Source organism: Cystoisospora suis, assembly GCF_002600585.1.
Source record: "Cystoisospora suis strain Wien I chromosome Unknown contig_613, whole genome shotgun sequence".
Classification (NCBI taxonomy): Eukaryota; Apicomplexa; class Conoidasida; order Eucoccidiorida; family Sarcocystidae; genus Cystoisospora; species Cystoisospora suis.
Genome location: NW_027153414.1, coordinates 20234 through 40327, shown reverse-complemented (window position 1 = coordinate 40327; position 20094 = coordinate 20234). Strand labels below are relative to the sequence as shown.

Sequence of the window (20094 nt, the reverse complement as noted above, 5' to 3'; positions counted from 1 at the left end):
CTCCTGTCGCCTAGACCTTGGTGCATCCCTGCAGTTAGGGAAGTACTGCCTTGCTCGTTTGCCAGTGACTCCCTGTACTACGTAGTAGTGTAGCAGACTATCGGGCAACCAGCCCACGGACACCCTGCCACGGCACTGCATGGTGCAGTCTCCGACCTTCTGACAACGAGTCTCACAGCCTCGGCCCCACGGTCTGAGGAAGCCGCCGCGGCAGCGCTTGGTATGCTCGTCATCTGAGCGGCGGACGCTACAAACACCGCCTTATCCGTCACCAGAATCATAGCGCAGCCCCGAAGCTAATGTCGAACAGAAAGCGGCCTGTAGCCGCACCTGCATCAACTGCTTGGGTCATCGCAGCCCCCCCAACTCCGATGAATGCTTTTAGGTCACGTGCCTGGCGTGAACCGCAGACGCTCATCTTGAGTGCTGTCAGAGCCGGCACCGTGCTGCTCAGGTCGACTGCCACAACGGGAAAAGCTTCTTCCTCCCACAACCGACCAGATCGACGTGCCTGGGCCTCTCTTCAGGCCGCTGTCCAGTGTCCGCTGGTGATCCGACCCCGCCTGTGTTGAGACGCACCAACTTTGTGGTTACTAACAGGCCAGATGCTACTCCTGGCCTTCGCCAGTCAGTCGCCCTCAGATAAGTGTATCGTTATGTGAAGAAATAAGAGCATCCGGAGCGCGCGGAAAGCGGGTTGACAGTTGGGAAGAGCACGCTTTGCCCTCGTCCTGGCAGCCTGTTTGTGCTCGGAAGACGTTTGAGTCAGTTTTACAAGGAGCGACACTAGACAGAGCGCCCCTCCCCTGCACCCAAGCTCGCGCCCACCGCCTGACGGCTGAGGAATGCAAAAGGCTCCAAGGAAAACGACTGCTTCGTGTCGAGTAGTTGCTCGGACTCTACAGCAGGTCGGCGGGCTTCACACCCAAAATTTCGACTCTCTGATGGGTGTAAAGGCTTGGTGAACTCGCTACTAGCGACTGGTGTGCGGGAACGGCAGGCGAAAGTCAACGGCCGGCTACACCGCCACCCGCCCAACATAGCCAAACCTTTTGGGGAGAAGCCCGTGAAACTGCCATGCAGATAAAGTATATCCGCGCAACGTCTCGACTAGAGCAAGTTCCTTTTTCTAGTCGCCAACCTTGAGACGTACAGGACTAAAATTAACGAGACACACGAAAGCCGAGATGTGGAAGCCCGCGCACTGATTTGCCGAGTTCGTCGCGATGACGCAGGAGATGGTCACCAAGTGTCCCGGCTTAAAAACGGGGAGACTAGTACGACAGATGACTACGGAGTCTGGGAAAGGAGACAAAAGATTGTCTTCGGGGGGATAATGCTAATTGTTGGGGCGTTATGAGCCTTTGCTCCAGTCTCCGTAAGAAGGGACCGTGGAGCCTTTTATCTCGACGAAATGCTCAAGTAGCCTCATTACTTCTTGAAAAGGGTGGTTCCCATGCGGCGAATTTCCTTCCTCGCCAGGTTCCGCTTCTACTCTTGGGCCAGGGACTTGTCTTACATGCGGACTCGCTGTCCGTGAATCTCTGCGTGTTCTGAATCTGATTCTTGTCCCCCTTCGTTTTCGTCAGGCTTTTCGTCATGCCGCTTGTCCAAGCAAAACTGGACCCGGCTTTCTCTCACCGGTTTATTCCCGTGGCCCGGACAGTATAGAAGAATCACGCTCTTCGTTTTCCCGTTTTCCGCCTCTGTCAAGCTTGCCTCTGCTCATTTTTTCCTCTCCGAGGAATCGTTGGTCTGCTATGCATCCGTGTTGGTTACTGCTTCTCCAGTGTTCACCACTCTCTCTCAGCTTCTCGTCTCTCTTGGTTGTCTAACAATCAGTCAGCCGATACGGGAAGCTTTCGAGTGCACAAAGCCAGCTCCGCTTGTTTCTCAGTTTTTTGACGAAAATTCAAGGCATTCGTTTTCCTCACGTATCTCCCCTTTCCCCATCGCCCGCAATGTAACGCTCAGGTGGTTCTCCGCTGCATACACGTCTTCCGCGCTTCATCGCTGAACAGAGAAGAAGAGATTTGGGAGACAGCACTGGACGCGCTTACGTTGCTGAGCCACGCCTGTGGACTACTTCCGGAACGGGGCCACGAACCAGTAGCTTTCCAATGAAATTCTTCATCTGTTAGAAGGAGGGAAGGTGGTCCCGGTAGAACCGTCGTCAGTTGTCGTGTCTTTAATGCCTTGCGTGTTTCGTCGGCTGCTCACTCCGCCAGATCCCACAACACATGCACTTAGTTAGGGAGAATCTGCTTCTTCAAAGCACCGGAAGTTCGTGACAGTTAGCTTACACACTCTGCTCGGATGTTCCCAGTCAACAGGTCTCACTCTCGAGGCTGTCAGCTACACCACCCAAGGAAGCGAACCTCGCACACGTACGTTTGTCCGTGGTAGTCCGTACCCCTGGTCAACAAGAGAGTTTTATACTTCTCTCTCTCGCGTTTCTTGGATGACTGGAGGGAAGGGCGCCTGCTTGGCCTAGTTGGTGCCCAGGCACCACTACAATCACACGCAGTCAGTTGGTCCGGACGGAGAGGTGTAGTGCTAGTATGGGGAGGAATGCTAACAAGGTCTTCTACTGTATGTACACTCTTGAGAGGCCATCCTCTGCGTTAAGATCTTGGACTCTATGGCAAGACCGTGAAGGATAAGGGAAAAGAAGAAGAACTACAACGGCATGTTTGATTGTGAGGATGGTGAATCACTTCCAGATAAGGTTTGGTGGGATGCGCGATACTAGTTGGATCATGGATAGACGCGTTTTTCTATGCTCTCGAACCTAAGAGAAACAACGTGTTTGGGTGCTTCCTCCAGTGTACATACACCGTAGTGCATCGGTGGGGGGGACACGTCCCCCGCTCATCCCTGGTGGCCTCGCGGTTCGTGGTGATTTTTTGCAAATCCATTCCTGATCTTCCCATTCCTCGTCGTCTCCATTGTTTCCCTGTCATCAAGGCCACTTCTCCTTTACACTTTCCTTCGTGTTTGTTCTTGTCACACAGGGACCGTCTCGTCGTATAACAGTTGGGGTGTACATACACCCGAATACGTCTAACCTGAGCAGATCGTTCTTCTTATCCACATCTGTCCACATGTGTTTTTCACGTGGAGTCCCAGCTATACAACGACTTCGGTGGTATAAGCATTAGATCATGAGAAAAATCTCCATTGGTCTAATCGGTGAACACCTTCAACTGTCGTTTCCTTTACTTCTCTCTCATCCTGCTTCTTGTCGCTTCCTTCCTTGTCCGCCGACGTACTCTCTCCTTTTATAGCGGCTTTTGGAGTGTAGCTACCCCTGCTGTGTCAAGAAGACTTTTCACGTGTTGTCAGGCTCCTTCACTTCCAGTTTTTTGTTTTGTACCTCATCACCTTCAGCTACTGCTAATACAACTGATTCTCTCCTGTTTCTCGTCGCCTGTCCTCTTGAGGGACGTCGCTGCCGGTGTATTTTCTTCCTTTTAGTTGATATTTGCCGCTGGAGAAGTTTTCGTTCTTTCTGCCCACTGGAGGGCTTCATTCTTTTTCGTCCGTTCTTTGCCGCGTGGAGAGAATGTTCCTTTAGACCCGGTTACCGCCGCGGCCGAGCTTGTATCCTTCTATGTCTATCAGGCCTTCGTACGTTTGTTTCTCTTTCATTATTTATCGGAAGTCCAACTCGAAACTCGCACGCCATCGGGGTCATGGGGTCATCCTTGAGCTTCATCTATACACCTTTGCACATACAGTCGTACATGGCAGTTATCTTGCTGCCTTGTTCTCTTTCGGAATTGAGTTGTTTCTCGGTTTCTTGTGGTGTCTCATCCTCTTTCTCGCTCTGAGAAGGCGCGTCAAGCTAGATGTATCCTTCTGTGGAATATCCGCTCTTCGTACGAGGGACAGGCTATCTCTAGCCATCTATCTGAGATAGCTTTTCTCTGTTTCGTTCTTCGTCTGATGTTCTTCTTTTCGCTTGCGTGTTTTTTCTTGTGCGAAGATTCCGTCAGGTCTGGGGTTGAAGGCCGATACATTTTTGCTTTGTAGTAGGGGCTAGATAGGTATCGTAGTGGTCCTCTCAGGTGGACGAGAGAAAAACAAGAAAGATTTCTTTCGCCCACACACCAGACAAAGGAGCGAGGACAGATAGCACTTAAGGCTCTTGGAAGTCTCTTTCATCACTTCAACGTCTCAGATGTACATGCGCATGCTCCGTATGTCGACATCTCACCTTCTTCCTTCTTCTTCTTCTTCTTCACCGTCTTCCTTCTTCTGTTTCCCCTGACAATCTCTATAGGTATTCTTGTTTTTCTGATTTTGCTCCTCTCTTTTTCGACGAGTTTGTCCCCAGCCTTACTCCCTCAGCGGAGATGATTGACTGAGCAGAGGGTCTCTCCTGTATCGCTCATCATTCATCTCTCTCTCTACATACACACACATGTGTAGTCTCCAACAGCATGTTCTGTATGCGTCTGTTTTTCTCGGACTGCTGTCTCTGTCTCTTCTCTCGAATGCGAAGGTCGGGAGAAGGCGGGGTGTATATCGTCGTTCAAAGGGAGAGGACCTTCTTGAGAGCTTCTTCTGTCTAGTTAGTCTGCTGTTTGGGCAGAGTACCGCCTGAGATGGTATGCATGCATGTGGCGGTCGTAGAAGAAGAGAAAGAAAGAGAAGCCGGGACTGTTCTCAAGAGACTTCATGCTAGGCCTCTCACTATCCATGCTACAGCTATCCACGCTTCTGTCCTGCGATCGCCATCAAGGAGGAAGGTAAGTCGTCTTTCCAGTTTCTCAGAAGGAGGCAAATCAAAGACCAAGTCGACGTGTAGGAACAGTGGACGGAGAAGAAGATGATAGTGGTGAAAGAAGAAGAAGACTTTCATGGCTCTGTGGATGAGAGCAGAGGTCGGCGGGTTGGGAAAGGCCTACAAGGAAGAGAATGAAGAAGGCGAAAGGACAGCGAACTCATCATGTGGTTTTGCAGAGATCCTCTTCTCTTCAGTACAGAGAGAAAGGTCTTTCTTACACCAGTAGATACTCCCTCGGCTGTCTTGTTCGCCTTCGCCCTCTTATTGTCTTGACGTTAGGAGTTCACCTCATTTCCTTGTAGGGATGTGTTCAGCCGCCGTTCGCTAGCGAAGATAAGAAGGAGAAAGAAAAACAGACTTCACACTAGTAAGAAGAGGGTGAATGATAACGGAAGGGAGGTCCACGTACTACCCAAGGACAAGGAGAGAAGAAGACTGTTTGCTCAAGTCTTCTTCCTCGCTTGCTAAGAAAAAAAGAGAAAAAGTATCATGTACATCTATTTAGATACGGGATTCGTATACGCATGTGATACTTAATGCCTATACATAATCAGATATAATACATTCTTAATCATCCGAGAGGTAGACGCCATTCATTCATCGTTCCGTCATCCAACAGGCTAAGTCGTCTCTTCTTTCTTTCTTTCCGTCTTTGTTCCTCTCATCTCATTCCTTCTCTTCTGTCCCTGCATCTTTTCCTCTCTACACCTCACGCCGGCCTGCCCCGACTGAAAGCTTCTTGTGGGGCGTGAAATTTCGCTGTAGATCCTTCTGGAAGTTCTTCTCAGCGAGCTTATCGTATCACTGTCCTACCTATCTTACACACATACAGTTGTACATCTTTTCATAAAGACACACGCCTTTTCCTTCTTCAAATGTCTTCTTTGTTTTTTCCCTCCTTCCTTTCTCTATCTGTCTATCTCTCTATCCATCAATGTATCTCCGCATACTCGAGCTCCAATCCTTATCTTCTTTCCCTCTGAAGTATTGACTACTGTCCGTTGTTGAACCCTTCGTGAAGACAAAGGAAAGAAACTCTTCCTTTCCAAGGATTCTAATTCAGCTTAGCCCAGCCAGCAGGAGTGCGGTTGATTCGAGTCCTCGTCTCCGTTAAGACATTCACAACAAGAATTTGTCTTCATCATCATCGTCCTCCCCACCGCCGCCGTGACGATCTCTTTTTTCTCTGTAGCCTGCATGCGCTTTGTTTTTATATTCTGTAATTGTTCGCTCATTCCTTCAAGCTTCTCTTCTCTTGTTCTTGGTCTAGTCAAGCCCATGAGGTCATCACCAAAGTCCAGGGGAGATAAGAAAAGAAAGATGTAAGTGTCTCTTCATCTCTTTTTCTTCATGACCTCCTTCCTCTTCTTCATCTCTTCTTCGTCACCACTTCTTTCTTCTTGTGTTTCCCCTTAACACTATCGTCCATGTCCGTCAGAAAGAAATACGGTGGACTCGTATGTGCGCATAGGGGAGAGTCTTCACCTTTTTGCGACTGACGTGTTGTTACGGTAGCTCCTTTCTTAGTCTTGTCTATTCTGTACGCTTTTCTCTTCATAACTCTCGGACCAAAAGGAGAGAGCCCTCTTGCATCTCCGGACTGTCGGGTCTCTCATCTCTTCCAGAGGCGTTGTGTGTGACCTACCTAACTAGGAAAGGCTCTCTCAGCAAGCACGAACATCTTCAGGTGTAAAAGTCGGGTACTTCTTTAGAAGAGGAAGAAGAGGACTCGCATGCTGTTGGCTTCTTTTGCCCATCTCCAGGTTGCCTCTTCATCTTGTTTACATGTTTTTCTTCTCTCTCGTAGTGACACGATATCTATGTTAGATCGTGATCTTCGGTCCTCTTCTTCCGTTCTTTCATATCTCCTCCTTACACAGCTTCCTCTTCTCATACTTCACACCTGTTGAATCAACTCATCCATGTCTTCGTACGTTCTTCTTTGTTGTATCGTACTTAATTCATTCACCTTTCTTATCTCTTCTCTTTTGTCCCTCCTTGACCTTCCTCCGTCTTACACGCATGCACGCCCACCCATACCGTTTTCGCAGTCATCTTTTTCCTCTCTTCTCTCCGTCTTTTTCATCACCTTTCTTCCAAGGCAACGACAAACAGAAACGGCTGAATCTCAAGGCCGCAAACGACTGTTGCCCCTCCCACTAGTACGCCAACAACTCCTCTTACGAAGCTCTTACTATTCCCAGTGTCAGTGGGACCACCCCTCTGATTCGGCTGGAGAACGTCGATCAACAGTTGATTCTAGGTAGGCGGGGATCGCCTCGACCATTCCTTTCTCACACCATCATCCATATCTCTATCGTCCTACCTTCTTCTCCGTTCGTACTTCTCTCTTTTCTCCCCCCCGTGACTGGTTGTTGTTCCTCAATTCTCTATCTTCTTTGTCACGAAGACCTCTCGTGCTATCTCAGTTCCTTCCACTCGGGGCAGAAGGGAAACTTCCTTCGCCTCTTCATGTCCCTGCGGCTCAGTGGGCTGCAGCCCTTTGTTCGAATCAGCTAGCATCAGCGAGTCAACAGGAACCTCAGCAACTGACATCTCTCCTCCCTAGTAGTTCCGCCCCCTCTTTTCACCAAACAACAACAGAAGGATCAGGAGGAGTAGGGAGTGGGGTAAGAGAAGGTCCAGGTGTCGGCATTGCCACTGCTAATGCGGGGGAGGTGTGTAGTCTTCTTCAGCCTGTAGACGGTCCCCCTCCGATCCATCATCTGTAGTAACTCCTCTGGGGTACCCCTCTATCATGAACCTGCTTTCAAGTCCTTCTTCTGTTGTTCTTCCATTGGTGCAGACACAGGAGGAAGTCTAGGACGTTCTGCCAACTCCTCCCCCGTCATTCATCTGAAGACTTCCTTCAGGACGTTCTATCACTCCGATAGGAGGATTAGGGCCGCGATCTTCAACAGGAGGCGTCACTTGTATCCCTACTACTCGTATTGTATCTAGTTCACCCGTAAGTGGCTTTACTGCTACTAGGAGTACTACTCCTCTGTCCTAACAACGACCAGATCTAACAGCAGTCATGAATTCGATCCCAACCCCACTGGGCGGTGGAATGCCTCCTCCGACTCCTGGTGTCGGAGGAGGAGCAGGAGGGGCAGGCCTTCCTGCTGGTGTTCATCCATGGACTGGGGCAGCAACGATAGGGGGGCTGGGGATACCTCACGCGGCTCAAGGAGCCCCCCTTGGAGGGCCTCCACCCCCTGCTCTCCAAGCACAACAAGCGGCTATGCTTGCTGCAGCTGCGGCTTCTGGAGGATTGGCAACACCACCCTCTTTGCCCCAGCAAGCAACTGGGGGGGTGATGGCAGGTGGACTTCTGGGTGGACGAATGATGGGCCCCATGCACCCAGGAGGCGCAGCATTTCCTGCTCAGTTAGGGATGATTCCTCCTGGGGCAGGGGCTATCCCTCCTACTCAACAACAACAACAAGGTCCTAGTGTTGGTGTGGGCTTACCTCTGCAGCAGCCTCCCCCTATGTCTGCAGCGCATGCATTTGGAACATACGAGGAGTTCTTAGCTTATGCGAAACAGCAATATACAGCTCATTACTTTGGGTATCTGAGGCAGTTACACCCACCAGAGATAGCTATGCAGCATGCTCTCGCCTGTGTCGAAAAACTTCAAGAAAGTGGATTTCTTGATCAGTTGCGGGGTGTTTATCAAGCCCAGAGTAACGCTCGAAATGCACTTCTCATGCGGGACCCATCCCAAGCACAACCACCACAGAATGCGCTCAATGCGCCTGTCGCTCCACAAGCAAATGCGTTTCTTGGTGGAGGTGCAGGGGGAGTCGTAGGGGGCATGGTACCCGGGGGGACTTTACCTATGCAAACAGACGCTGGTAGTAAGAGTACTCTAGGTTCCCAAGGACCATTGACGACAGTAGGTGGAGCCATACCGCCGGTTCAACCCCCTCCTCAAGATCAACATCATCCGAAGCAGGGCCGTGTTGCCTTTTCTCTCAAGTCTAAAGGCACAACAGCACCAGGAGCAGGAGGAGGAACACCGCCCAAGGGAGTAGGAGGTCTTACCTTAACGGAGACCGCTACACCTGGACGTCTTGTAGCTGCTGGAGTTCCTGGAACTCCCGCAGCTAGCAGTGGCACCAACAGTAGTGCATCCCTCGGTGTGAGCGGCGGCGGTCTCGTGCCTTCTAGTGCTGCCGGTGGTCTCCCTTCACCTGCTGTGGGTGGTTGTGCTGCCCCCATACCATCAGCAGCTGGAGGGTACGGAGGAGGTGAGAACCCCACCACCTCTTTGGCCTATTATCAGATGGCAGTCCAAGGGCAGCCCCCTCAACACGCCTCGATGCATGCAACCCTTATGGCACAACAACAACAGCAGCAGCAGCTTCTCATACAAGGGGCGACTCCATCCAGCAGTGCTCAAGGAGGAGATCTTGGAGGAGGGACTGGAGCAGGCATGTTTCTCTATAACAATAGCCATGTTTCATTATCAGCTAGTTCTCAGCAACAGCCCTCCTTCCAACAGGGGATCAATCATACAACTCCATCCCAGAAAGATTCCTTAGCATATATACAAGGACTCTCAGGTGGCGCGAACAGTACAGCTCCATCCACTCCCATCAATGCTCCTCCTCCTCCCCCCCCTTGTTCTCCACCCCCCCCAGCTAGCAACGACAATCGACCCTTACACCCACCGTCGCCATCTCTTCCCGGATATCATGGAACGTCAGCAGGAGGAAGTTCTTTATTACTGACAGGGAATGAGAGGGCAGGAACAGTTAGTAGTGCTGGGGATCGGCCTTCTTCAGGGTTTGATCCGTATAACTCCGTACAAGGAGCTGTTGAGGCTGCTGCAAGGGCAGCTGCGGCTATGGCTGCTGGAAAGATTCCTGGAGGGGTTTTATCATCGTCGTCGTCTCCTCATCTTGCCTCGTCAGCTTTACTTCAACAACCAGGGACCCTTTCAGGGGGGGTGCAAGGAGGAAACTTTGATATACAAAGTGCAAGAGATCAAGCTCTACAGAGAGCCGCCGAAGCTGCTAAAGACCTCGCCGAAAGAAAACGACAACAAGGTCTACTCGGAGCTCAAGCTTTCTCCTTATGGATTCAAAGGCTTCTTACCACACACCTGACGGTAGGGAAAAGGAGTCAAGTTCACAAACAGAGACTGTAGAGACGTCTACATTTAGAATCTAGACGACGGGAGTCTGGGACGGAGAAGTCTTCTAGAAGGAGAACTTTTCCTTTTTTCTTCTTTCATCGAGGTAGTTGTGATACTATGTCATTCGTATCGTGATCGAGCATGTCAAGGTATAGCTTGGCGACAGAGAGAAGTCAGTCACCCCGGTACAAGGTGTCAGAAGTGAACCCTAGTAAGAGGGGTAAGCTGACAATGGAAAGAGATGCGAGAACGACTTCGCTCCATTGTTCAAGAGTTTCTTTTCTAAAACTGTTAAGAATCTTCCATGCTGCGGCGCGTTGTTTAGTCTGCTATGAGCTCATCATCCTTGGGCCTTTCTTGTACTTCTTTCTTCTTTCTTGCTCTTCTTCGTCTCTCTTTTCTTTCTATCTCCTCTCTCCTCTCTTTCTCCTCATTGTTGACACACGGCATCCATGGTGGTAGGATAGATGATGACTGGATTTCTGTCTTCTTGTTCTGTTTCTCCATGCATATGACGACTATCCATTACCAAGAGATGCAGGCGCGCAGAAAAGGATAAGAAAGCAGAGGGAGGGGGAAGGGCTCTGATGAGCGTTTGGATGGACTTGGTCCCGTTTGTATGATGTCTCTTCCTCTAGAGATTCAACTGTTGCAGTGCTGTGATTCTATAAGCCTCGATACATGCATTCATACATACTCGTACATGTCCCGGGGAAGGGAGGGGGGGGGCGGGTGGCGAATGGATATATGTACGGAGAAATACACAGATACCTACCCTTCAGAGACATTCAGAGTCAGGCTTGGACGTGAAGTTCAGCGACAGGTGGTGTGTTTGCACAGTCGCTTTTTTCTTAGGAATGAAATGCCTCTTCACTTCATCAAGGAGTGAATGGTAACCAACCGTTTTCTCTCACACGGAGGTGGCATGTATTGTTCTCTTGGCGTGAGCTGTTGTTCTTTTTCTTTCGCTTTTTCTTCAGCCTGAGAAGGGAGCCGATTGGAGGCGTCAAGTGAATCTTTACAGTCACAAACTTACGCAAGATTTCCGGTAGGTCTACATGTTCTTGTCTTTAGGTTGAAGGGGTGGATGGAGAAAGTCCAGTTCCTCTCGGTGTTCTTTTTCTGTTCGTTCGTGCTTTTGACAAAACTTTACATGGGCAGTACTCTTTTCCTTTCATCAGGGCTTTTCGTACTGCGTATTCTTCTTAACAACACCACAGAGACTTCCTCAAGTTCATCTCCTCTCTCAACTCACGTCTCTATACTTTTTCTTTCTTGGGGACTTCTATATCCGCTGGTGACAATACACACTGGCTCTCATCTATTTATGTACGGATATCTATCGATCTATGTATCTATATGATATACGACCATGTAAGGCACAGTTCAAGTATCTACATGCACTTGTCTCATATCTTGCGCGTGTATGCCTGCGGTCCATTAGGCTGGGTCTACTAGGAGGACGAGATTGGAGTTCTTATCCTATTCCCAGTGAAGAAGAGATTCGTCTCGAAGTTGAGAAAAACGATCTCGCTCAGTCTTCTCTCCAGCCTGCTACTAGTAGTGGTGGGAGAAGCTCGACATCATCCGTACCCCCGAGTGGAAGAAGTACAAGTGCCTCAGATGGTAAGGCTATTACACGCAGACTGTCACCAACAGGATCCCTTTCCTTCATCTTTCTTTTATCTAAAGGGATGCCTGCATGCATGCGTCTCGTCATCGTTTAGACGTCTCTCTGAGGAGAGAACATGTTCATGCTTCACTTGACTCTGTCGTCAGAGCCTCCCTCTCTTCTTCAAAACGATTTGTCCGCGCCTTCGTAGGCATGAGTATCCATCTGTATTTCTCTAGCTACGGATGGGTTGCGTGCTCTAGTGTTTATTCATGGAGTGAAAGATATAGACGTCGTTATATCTCTACAACGATCCATTCTAAGGGTTGGGGTGTGTGAAATGTTCTGGGTGTATATACACCGTGGAAGAAGTATCGCCTCTTTTATACATCTTGTTAGTACTACATCCTCAATCTATCTATTCCCATTCATCCTTGTTTTCTACATATATCTATACGTGTGTGTATATGTATACATGGTATGCTATTGTCTGGTGCAGATCCTTATCGAGGAAGTCGGAGTCATCGACAACAGCATCGAAGGAGTAGCCGGAGTCGAAGTCGAAGCCTTACAAGCGGAGGAGGAGATGAGCCTTCTTCTTCCTCTCCTTCGATTCAATTTCATTCGCGTACGATTCAGCTTAAAGGAGGCGGAGTATATCGGAGGCATCACAATCGACATAGTACTAGCAGTGGTGATGCTGATGGACCACGGTCAGAGTCTAGTGGAGATTGGAGACATGGCAATAGGCGTCATGGAGAAGAGAATGGAGACAGCAATGAAAAGTCGAGACATTCACAAGGAGGAGGAGGAGGCGACGACAACGAAGATGAAAACGAGGATTTCATCTCTCTTCTTGATGCCAAGTAAGTTGTCTGGAGGAGAAGAAGAAGAAGCACCAGAGAAATACATAAGGAGAAAGAACACGCAGTTACTACTACTATGAAACCTTGCGGTCTATATCTGTTGTATGCATGAAGCCATGTATGGAGGACATGTAGGCTCTTATAAAGGGAGTGATAGAGGAAGGTTTCTGTTAACGTTAGAGGTGGAGACCAACTGTATATACGTCACTGTCCCTCTGCATACAGAGTTAGAGCGCTCTCTCTCCCTGTATACACATATGTACACGTGTATATATGCAGTACAGGATTCTTTTTCATCACTTCGTCTTATAGTTGGTTTAGCCTAGCTTCTTCGGACATCCCATTCTCAACCTTTTCCCGACCTTCGAAAGTCTTTCCGTGTCTTCTTTTCGTTCTCCCCCGTCTTTCTCCAGAGGTAAGACGAAGGGCTCGAAGGGAGCTCGTCAAGTTCAGTTGCTTCGCTCAAGAGCCGGCAAGTCTGGTGGACAACAACAGCAGCAGGCCTGGCATGGAGGAGGAGAGAGGAAAGATTCTCTCTTAGGAATGCTGATCAAATGCACCCCACAAGAAGAAGAAAAAAGACTACAGAGAATGAATCGGTTCGGTCTTGCATGCAATTCGGCTCCCGCAACGGGTGGGAGTACCTCCTCTACTTCCGATTTCAACAACAAGGTAAGAAAGATAGAAAGAAGCAAAATCTTCTCTATATATGTGCTTGTTGCTTTCTCTGCATGCATGCATAAGAAAAACAAACTTCACGATACGGCGATCGTTAACGTCTTTAATACAGGGGAGATAGCCAGGAAGGCTGTCGCCATAGCTACCAGTGCTCCTACTACTACTGTGGATGAGGCAGTTAAAGATAGATTCGGAGCTGACACCCTCGTTGACAAGCGTCTTTCTTTCCCTTCTTTGGCTGAAGCCTTTTGTCTGATGGTCGCGTAGTTAAAGGGTTGATTCTACGCCGGAGGGCCTTTAAGAAGGAAGGAGTATGGGGACTTCGGTTCTCTACGAAAGGTATTGCGGCGGTGGATTGTAGAAGTATGTTTGTTCTACTAGCTAAGTGGGTGGATGTACACTTCCTGGCTCTTCTGTTGTTCCTACTTGCCTACCTGAGGTGTGCAAAGAAGCAAATGTCAACGTCGCGCTTCTCATCTTCCTTACACACATCAGTGCTCCATCCGATCATGTACAGATTTCCATATATATATATATATATATACAGCTGTGTAATCTATAAGCCTACGCTCATACTCGTGTATATGCCTATGTAGATTTTACTCCCGTCGATCGATATACATCCCTACCCCCTGGCCGTACAAGGACTTCTCCTTAGTACCATCATCATTACCGTGAAGGAGATGCTTGCTACCTTGTGTGTCTATCTCCTTCTCTACCTTACTGGCATATATGTCTTTTTGTTGTATGCGATGTATAGGAGGACAGTAATTCTTCTTCTTCATCTTCATGGAAAGTCTCTTGGATGCTCGACAGCTCAGGTGGCGGTAGTATGACGCCTTCTTCTTCTACCAGTGGATCAGGAGGGGGGGGTCTGACCTGGCAGGAGAAGCTTGAGATTGCCAAGAGCACAGAGAAGATTGTTGGCACAAGCACAGCTCTTGAGAAGACGTATCTAAGATTAACAAATGCTCCTGACCCTGCAACGGTAAGAAGCAGAAGATTTTCTTGTATATACGAGGGTGAAATCTCGAGGACAGGTGGTGACGGAAGAGCCGCTACTTCGACTAGGTCAATTTGTGACACTGGGATGTATGTACGGTAGAAGGGGGATTGCATTGCAACTGTAGACACCTCTATAAGTGGAGAGGGGGTGTAGAGGGAGAGAGATAGGTTGCGGGAAGAGTGAGTGTTTGCACCTGTATGCTGTATGCATGTCATTGTATAATAGAAACGGCACGTGTCAATTGTATGAAGGCTTTTTCCTCAACTCCCCTGCTTCATTTTGCTTGAAAGAAAAGGAAAGAACAGCTGGCTGTTCTTTCTTGTGTGGTGGTGGAAAGAGCCAAAGAAAAAAAAAAGCTTGTCGAGCGACATCTAGACAGTTGGCTTGTTCTCACGGTCATTATGAAGAAAGCATAGTCACACTTCTTTCACCTGCTCGCGGAGGGCGGAGCACGCATGCATTGGAAAGAGATTGTCTCTCTGAGTCCCCTCGTTCTTCCTGCTTTCTCCCCTATGTAAGCTAGCTAATCTCACCGTCATACACGTAACAGGGGTATACATGTGTATATCTCCTACAGAAGAAAGGCTGAGACACGTACGTGTATAGCTTCGATATATATACTCCTCAAGGGAGGTGGTTCTATAGCGACCATAATTCACGTACATCTCTCTCCCTCTCTCTCCTATATACATATATATACATGCGTACATGCCCGTGTGAGTGGCTGTACGCAGAGTGCTTGATGGGGCCATGTTGAGTAGGGCGTTGACGACTCCCTTGGTTCTTTTTTCTTCTTTTGCATGCATGCATTCAGGTTCGTCCTCCAGAGATTCTTAAGAAGGCCTTTGAACATGTTTTACAAAAGCATAAAGAAGGATCGGCAACGTGGCGATATGTGGAAGAGCAGTTTCGTAGTATACGCCAAGACTTAACTGTACAGGGGATAAAAAATGACTTTGTACGGAGGGTCTATGAAACGAATGGACGTCTTGCTCTTAGCTATCATGATCTAGGGCAATTCAACCAATGCCAGACACAGCTAAGAGATCTCTATAAAAGGCTTCAAGTCCCTGAGAATGATCCTGAAAGAGTAAGCGAAGATAGCCTGTGATTCCTAGTGCTCTATCCGTGATCTATCTATCTATCTTTAATCTATCTATCTATCTATCTGGATTTGGGCTCGCGTGGTCTATGTGTATCGAGTAGGCTGAGGGCGGGTTTCTAGATATCTTTTTCGTATGTTCATTCATAATTTGAAATATCTCTGTTAGGTCCAGTGGCCTTGTCTCTATTCAACTTGAAGCATCTTCGCGTGTTCGCTTTCCGTCTCTCTCTATGTACCTGCATACGCTTCGGGACTACTCTTTCTATCTCTGTGTCTGTGTGGAGGTGTATGTATAGGTATCCATGTAAGTGTGCCTGCTCCCTTGTGTAGAGGAAGTAGGAGCACTTTTATAGTAGTGCGGTTCATATGTGCTATAAGCAGCCATCCCGCTTGGCTTTGCTTTGCGAGGGAGTGGCAATCCTGTCGAGTCTATGCGCCTGCACTATATACACTTACATACATACGTATTCATACATACATACATGTTTGTAGAGTACGTAAACGATAGAGATCGTGCTAGTACGTGTTTGTATTCAAGCGTTTCTCCATCCTTCACTTCAGGTATTCCACGAGAGAAAAGAGCAGCATTTTCTTTTCTACTGGTCTCCAGATTTCTCGATGTTAGTCTTGCGTCTCTTCGTTACTTTTTCTTTCGCAAGTATCACACCTCTCTCGCTCACTTCCAAAGATGGGGGGCAAAGCTCCTCGTGAGACGTCTCTCTCTCATCAAGTCCTCTCCTACTCTTTGGTAGTGGTGGTGGTGGCGCTGGCCTATATCTCTCTATGTATATACATGTGAAAATATCTATGTATATATATATATATATAGATGTATGTATGTAGATGGGTATATATTCGAGAAGGTATTGTTTGGTGCTGTAGTATGCTCGGAAGTGTATGTATATGTATAGGGTGTATGCTATACCTATATATGTGTGCTTGCGTGTGGCAGCAGTGGAAGTAACGATCTTCAGCCATGTATTCTGCATAGGTTTGTCTTTGTCTTTTTGTGCTTCTTTTTTTCTTGTAGTTGGAGTATTTATGTTATCGATTGGTCTACATGGCTCTACAGGGGATGCGCCTTGACGTCCTAAGAGTGATGTGTAAGTCTCCTCTCCTTCACTCTACTAAGGCTTTTCTGCGTACGTACACTTCAAGTCGACAGTATACTCGTAGGCGTACATAAAAAATACATTCTTTTTTTCTTTCTTTTCAAGAAGATGTCTTTTCTTCTAGACAGAGGTTTCATCTCTACTTTGTGTCTTTCCTTGTGGCGTACTATTTTTCTTGTTTCTTTCTGTAGTGTTGACGTGCAAGCTCCGAGTGGCTTTCACTTCATAAAGTCAGGTGTACGATATCTGCGTGCCATTTTTCTTCTATCTGAACCTCCCTCCCCCCCTCCTGGGAGGTGTACATACACCCCTCGACCATTCCCGGGGTTGTTGCGTAGGCCAACTAGATCAGGGAAAGACAGTGAGGGTGGCAGTTGAGCTATAATAATTCTCATGCAATTCATTTCAAACGTCCTTTCATTGTGCCTGCGACTGAGCTGATTTCTGTCATGAAAGTTCTATCTCGCACTTTCTTCAATTCTGTCTGTCACGTGGTGCTGAAGACAGAGAGAGGCCTCTTTCAGTCAGAAAGTGATAGTCCACCGTTTGCAATCTTATTTTTTTTTCTCTCTTCAGCTGAAATGACAGTTAAGGAGAGGACTGATCCATCTGTTGTCTACGCCATGAAAGTTAGGAGAGCTCTAGCTGATGGAAACTTCCGTCGATACTTCTACTTGGCATCGATAGGTCCCCACTCGACAAAACACCTATGCGAGATTTTCGAGCCTCGCATGCGCATGCTCGCGCTCGTCTGTATGACTAAGTATGTCATCCCTGTTCTCTCTCTCTCTTCTGTCCCTTTCTCTCTTCCTGTTCCTCTCTCCTTCCTCTCTCTCCTCACACCGTTTATGGCCCTTCCGCAGATGTGGTTCTACATCAAGTAGATGTGTAAGATACCTATGATAGCATAGCAGTTTAGTCGGGCTATTGCTGAAGGGAATTATCGTTCGCGGAGAGGAGGTTGGAGAAAAAGAAGAATCAGAGAAAGACTTCCATAGAGCTCACTTGAATTTCCGTCCTTTAGGCAGGTTGAACCTAGCCTATCATGATGATATGCATAGGTGTACAGCGCATTGAGCAAACAGGGAGGCTGCCGACTGCCTCCGTGGGAGATGAAGCATCCTTAAGAGGTGTCGTTTTTCGTCGAGTGGCTCTGTAACTATGTACATATGCATGGTCTGTATGGGTAAATGCCATGCAATCAAACAGCAAGAAGATGGGGCAAGTCGTAGATACGGCGGTTCTCAATTTTGCCAGATCGTGCGAGGTCTGGACTTTGAGTAGAACTCAAGGGGTGAAAACTTCTTTCTCTCTTTTCGCATGGCCATGTGTGGACCTGTCTATGTAACTTCTTCGATGACTACATAATATCTATCAATATGGTAATGAATACTGTCTGCATTCTCTGTCTCTCATTCCTTCTTACGTCTGCGTGCGGGTTGTCTTCTGACGGCGCAGAATGTCCTGTACGTACAGTCGAGATGTCTTCAGGCATATAGTCAGGTGCTGTAAGAAACGAAGAGAAACTTTCTTATCTTAAAAAGACCCCAAGAGTGAAAGACAGGACCTTTGCTGGACTGTTGATCTCTCGCCTTTCTGTCTATCTATTTGTCTATAGAGCTTCATTGAATTTACAACCGAAGAAGATCCAAGAAGAACTTCACTTCTCGTCTATGCGAGAGACAATCGATTTTCTTCAGAAGGAAGGCGCGGTCTTTTCTGTTGATGGAAAGGTCGACAGTAAAAAGAGTCTCGTCCATTTCGAGAAATCTTCTCTGCTCTCTAAAAAAGTCAAGGCCATGGGATAAAGAAAAGATCATATATCTACGTACACACATGCATACATACATATATATACATACACATACAGATATCAATACATACACATACATACGTGTACATATATTCATGTACCTGCACGGTCTTAGGTGCACACACGCAGTCATATGTCTCGGTATTGTACGCATCTATGTACGTACCCATGTATTCATCTATCTATCTATATATAAATACGTAGGTGCGACGCAGGTGATAGCACTTCAGTTTGCACGCGTACAGCACGACAAGATCAGAAGATGAGAGGGGAAAGCTGAGCGTTTATACACAGGTATCTATATACGTGTACGTAATGGCTATGTTTGTATATTTTTGAAGTAGACATGGTGTCTATACCTTGTGTGGGTGTCTATCTGTTGATCTTAGGAGTGATATGTATGTGCTGATAGAAGACCAGGAGTGAGTCCACTTCCAACCATTCGCACTAGTATCGTCTCCTTTTCTCAGCATTGTTTTGCTATGTATGTATACATCCATGTACGTATGTATGTTGAGAGAGAGAGATCGTTTCTTGGATAAGACGAAGTCATATATATACGTCTACATCACTGGCGTCTTTAGACTTAGAGAGGATACAAGGTGTTTCAAGTGTCCGTCCCGCCGCGGAAGTGCATGCAAGAAGTGCAGGACAACACGAAGGCTAGCAGATAGTAGACTGTTGGATAAGTCCTTCCCTCTGACGGAGATTTGCTGGAGAAGGATGGTCGGTTGAACTGAAACCAGTTCTCCTAAAGTGATCGATTCATCTATCTTTCTCTTCAGAACACTTACACGGTGGCTCTACGTTCCTTCATGAGTTTGGTATTGCATGCACGATGAAAAGATATCCTCTCGTCACTCTAAGATAACGTCACGCGGTCGTGTGTAGGTACAGTGAATGCGGCTCTCGAGTCTCCGTCTCTTGTTGGCTAGATCATGGAAGTTTCAAGTGAGATTCGTACCCTAGAATAACCTCGCCTCTCTAGCCTGTCGCATCCGAATTCAGTATACTAGTCTTCATTCTTGGCAAAGAAGGACTCGTCGGTTTATATTCGAGTATGGGGTGGTGAGAAGATGAGAGGCAGGTGATTGATTGAAAGGACGGAAGGAGGTTTGATCTGTTCAGATGATGTCTACTTTTCTTTCTTTTCCATGTACGTGAGTTTGGTCCGAGCAGAATCTTTTTGTTTTCAGTTTCAAGGTTCTTCGCACCTACTATTTCTCTTTTCGCTAGGCAGTTCTGAAGGAGTTTGTCTGTCTGTATGGAGGAGGAATACTCAGGATGTCGCTTGTCTTCTTTTTATTCGTGGTATTCTCCCTCATCTCCTTCATGAACCTGACAGAATTCCTAACGAAGAGCTTCACTCTCTGTTGGGCTTCGCCATATTTTTTCTTTCCACGCAGTAGTCTGCTTTCCGGAGATCTTGGTTACCACAGACAGAAGCAGAGAGAGAGGACCCGTATTCTGTTCATCGGCAGAATACTATTCCTCGTAAGGAACATATGAGATAGTGAAGAGACATCGAGAAACGTTCTGTCGGTGCGTAGAAAACGAACGACATAATGTCGGTAGAGAGACATCACGAGGCCTACTGACAAGGAGACTGAGGCTGGGGAGAAATGCATGAGGTCTGCACGTACAACAACTCTGAGCTCTCCGGATACTGCGTACCAAATAGAGCGATGTATGTGAACTGAAGAAGAGGGAATTGCGTGTTTCTTAGAGACATCCGAGTGTTGTCGGTACTTCCTAACACGATGAGAAGCATGACAAACGACACCTACTGCAGATAGTACCGTCTAAGAGAAAGAGAGAGAACATTCTTTCTAGTTGCATCTTTAACGAACACGCTCGACAGCGATTTCTTTATCTTGCTTTTCCTCTCCCTCTCTGCCAATCATCCCTTTCCTTTCCCTGTCCTCATATACAGGACTCAAAGTGTGAAGTGCTAGCTAGCTCTG

The 20094-nt window shown here is 47.6% G+C and overlaps 1 protein-coding gene across 1 annotated transcript; it reads left to right on the top strand.

The window, feature by feature from the left end:
• The first annotated feature begins 1323 nt into the window (after positions 1 to 1323).
• On the top strand, positions 1324 to 19544 carry CSUI_001530 (sac3 ganp family protein). The gene is made up of 13 exons (XM_068061736.1): positions 1324 to 5159; positions 5778 to 6114; positions 6894 to 7055; positions 7599 to 9911; positions 10919 to 10986; positions 11383 to 11564; positions 12050 to 12416; positions 12830 to 13088; positions 13855 to 14082; positions 14915 to 15190; positions 16236 to 16308; positions 16894 to 17080; positions 17936 to 19544. Exons 4-13 carry the CDS (start codon positions 7830 to 7832, stop codon positions 18123 to 18125), a joined length of 3912 nt encoding a protein of 1303 aa, XP_067926286.1. The 5' UTR covers positions 1324 to 5159; positions 5778 to 6114; positions 6894 to 7055; positions 7599 to 7829; the 3' UTR covers positions 18126 to 19544.
• The last annotated feature ends 550 nt before the right edge of the window (positions 19545 to 20094 follow it).